Source organism: Octopus bimaculoides, chromosome 7 (assembly GCF_001194135.2).
Source record: "Octopus bimaculoides isolate UCB-OBI-ISO-001 chromosome 7, ASM119413v2, whole genome shotgun sequence".
In the NCBI taxonomy this organism is placed as follows: domain Eukaryota; kingdom Metazoa; phylum Mollusca; class Cephalopoda; order Octopoda; family Octopodidae; genus Octopus; species Octopus bimaculoides.
Genome location: NC_068987.1, coordinates 109,638,591 through 109,642,055, shown reverse-complemented (window position 1 = coordinate 109,642,055; position 3,465 = coordinate 109,638,591). Strand labels below are relative to the sequence as shown.

Genomic DNA, 3,465 nt, shown 5'->3' with positions numbered 1-3,465 from the left:
ATAAAATTAAGGTGACTAGACGCAATTTAAAACCAAAAAGGAACTTATTCACCGTCACTAAAAAGTGACCAAGGGTGCAGGAAGCACCAGCATGGCCAGAAATAAAAGTTAAAGACTCTTTAGCCACAAAAGCACATGTTCTATGTACTCACAAGGGTGACAACTTCCCTACTGCAAGCGACGACATTAGACTGGCCGATTCCGCATGAAAATGAATGCTCATCAGTTCTGCTTATTCCACTGAGAGTGGTAAAGCTGAAATTTCACTTGTCAGTATTTATAGAATTTACCATAGGAAATAGCGGCTGATTTCGCAAAGTGGTAATGTGAAAATTATAAAATAATTGAGATGGCTAGACGTAATTCAAAACCAAAAAGGAAATAATTCATCGTCGTTAAAAAATTACTATAAACCATACTAGTTTGTAAATTAGAGAACCGCCGGGATATTAGGAAATAATATTTATTAATTTATTTGATTAATTTCGATATGCCTTGCAATCATGTTTCACTCTTTGAATAATACAATCAAACGTTAATATTATTTGCTTGATGATATCCTAAGGCCGATACACGTCTGCAGTGTGTGACGAAGTAAACTCAGTAAATGTGTGTGCGTGTGTGTGTGTGTGTGTGTGTGTGTGTGTGTGTGTGTGTGTGTGTGTGTGTGTGTGTGTGTGTGTGTCTGTGTGTGTCTGTGTGTGAGTGAGTGTATGCTTGTGTCTATATGTGTGTTATGGTGATACAGTTTGCGCGAATAGCAATGTATCAGTCTAAATGCAGTATTATATCACTTACCGTATTTAATGGTATATATAACACGTTTTTTTTCTTTTTCCACAAAAATTTCCCCAAAAATTACCCCAGGTCCTATATGCAGAGTTAAGCCTCCCATAAGCTTTAAAGCACTAAAAGCTTCTTTCTCCGAATGTGCGCTGCTGAAATTGGAGTTCGTCTTATATGGCCGTTCGTTTTTTATACCATCAAATACGGAGTCGAAGATGTTTACGTAATGTCATGTATTTCTTTGCTTGTAGCTGGACAAGACTCCGCTTCACATCGCCGCCGAACGAGACAACACTGAAGCAATGGATATACTCATTGAGAAATTCAAAGCCAGCATTGTGGCACGAGCTAAAAACGGTAACACACTCATGCACTTCGCTGCCAATGCTGGTCACCAAAACACCGTTTTGTTCTTCTTGAAGAAAGGAGTTCCTCTCAACATGCCAAACAAGGTAGATCATATGATGTATTAATTATCGATTAATTGGTTGGTACATTAAGGAGGGAATGCAAGCTGGTTGACTTGTTGGTTTGGTGGTCAGTCGGTTTATTGATTGGTTAGGTTAACAGCTGATTGTTTGGCCGGCTGGCTGGCTGGTTGGTTAATTCGTTGGCCAGTTGCTCAGTTGGTTTGTTGTTGGTTTGGTTAATCTGTTTGTTTATTGGTGTTTTTGTGGCTTGATTGTTTGTTTGGTTGCTTGATTGCTTTCTTGGTTGATTGGTTGCTTGGTTGGTTGGCTGGCTGGCTGGCTGGTTGGATAGTTAGATGGCTGTTTAAGTGAGATGCTTCGATTGGTTTGTTGTGCAGATGTTTGAATAACTGGGTGGCTAAGTGCATGTATGGGTGAGAAAAAGTGCTGAGAGGAGGTGTGTGGTTAGTAAAAAAGATAACATGAGAGGGAATTTGAATCAATTAATCGATGGCTGGCTGGCTGGCTGGCTGGCTGGCTGGCTGGCTGGCTGGCTGGCTGGATAAATGACGGGAAGGAGGTTAGTTAAACTGATTGCTTCGAGGAGAGGGTAATCATTAGCTGGCATGGGCATAGTTCATTGGATGAGAGGATGGGATATTTGGTGTGTGAATGGCATACGTATACGTTGCATTCTGACATAGATACAGAACTCACACCCGCCCAACGGATACGATATTGCGTATAAACACACTCCTGTACCACATTAACAAATACACATATTTGACTGCAAAAATACTTGTTTACGCCCAAGCACGTATACTTTGATGCTTTGATAGGTTTCAGTTAGTACTGGTCCAGGCCATGTCTACCTTAATAAAACCACCTGGCGAAGTCATTCAAATCAGTATTCGGACAACACGGCCCACTCAAGTAGAGGGTTATTGTTTACGGAGATACATCCGGATGTAGGAGGTTTATCCGGGATTTCTTCAAGGAATCTGTCCAAAGACTTCTTGGACTTTGTGGGGTCTGTTTCTACTTTAATGTGTTTTGGTGTAATGTTAAAGAGAGTGGAGACAATTGAGGTGAAATAATTGTGCCGTATTGTTGTTATGAGATGCAAGTATGATTTATGTTGTGGGCGGATAGCACGGGGTCCAAGTCTTGGGTGTATCTTAAAGGCGATGCCAATATCATTTGGGAAATTATGATGGAATATTTTCTACATCCCGCAGATGATGTAGCGCTCACGGCGGCGTTGAAAAGAATAATGGTTGAGCTTTTCTAATCGACCCTAATAGTCAAGGCATGTCATATCATCTATCTTGTTTGTAATTGACCTTTGAGGTGCTTCAGTTTTCATGATACTTTGTTTCGTGTGTGGAGACCACAGTGGACAACAGTATTCAAGGTGGAGTCGGGCAAAAGTAGAGTAGAGAAGGATAATGGTGTGGATATCTCTTGATTTGAAAGTTCTAAGAATCCAGGAACACATTCTGAGGGCCATGTCAACTTCGCTGTTTATATAAGCGGTCCAGCTTATGTTGTTGTTCGCAATTACTCCCAAGATTCCGATGTTGTTGGATGTCATGAGAGTTTCACCTGAGTGAAGGGAGTATGGGAGTTTCAGAGTATCCTCTTTTCCAAAGCGTATTAACTCAAATTTGTCCTCATTCAGCAGCATATTATTCTTTTCCGCCCATTGGATAACAGCCAGTAGGTCTGACTGAAGGCATGTCCAGTCACCCACTTCGTTGATAACCTTCTGGAGCTTGGAATCATCTGCAAAAATTCTTATGTTGCTGTGCTTGATGATGTCAGTAATGGCATTAATGTAGATGATGAAGAGAAGTGGGTCCAACACAGTGCCTTGTGGAACACCACTACTGACTTTGACCGGGCTTGATTTTACTCCTTCGACTGCAATGTGCTGGGTTCTGTCTGTCAGGAAACACTTGATCCAGCGTAGTAACTTTCCAGAGAAACCAATGTTGGATAGGTTTTTTTTCCAAAAGAATCTTATGACCACCCCTGTGAAAAGCGTTGTTGAAATCAAGGTAGATGACATCGGTTTTGGAGCCTTCTCCCAAAGCTCTCAAAATGTCATCAAAGTGATGCAGGAGCTGCGTTAGGCAGTTCCTTCCATTATGGAACCCACGTTGGTTGGGGTTCAGCAGGCTGCTCCTTTCAAGAAAGTGGGTTATTCGTGATCTCGCCAGCCTAATCCTCAATACTCAATGTATACGTGCGGGAAGTTTTGTATGTG

The 3,465-nt window shown here is 41.5% G+C and overlaps 1 protein-coding gene across 1 annotated transcript in view; it reads left to right on the top strand.

Moving 5' to 3' along the window:
• Nucleotides 1–3,465, top strand: part of LOC106878539 (serine/threonine-protein phosphatase 6 regulatory ankyrin repeat subunit B) — a 187,752-nt gene that overhangs the window by 99,993 nt on the left and 84,294 nt on the right. Inside the window, exon 8 of the mRNA XM_052969466.1 lies at nucleotides 1,038–1,238. Within this exon, the coding sequence (XP_052825426.1) occupies nucleotides 1,038–1,238 (201 nt within the window). The remainder of the gene's footprint in view (nucleotides 1–1,037; nucleotides 1,239–3,465) is intronic.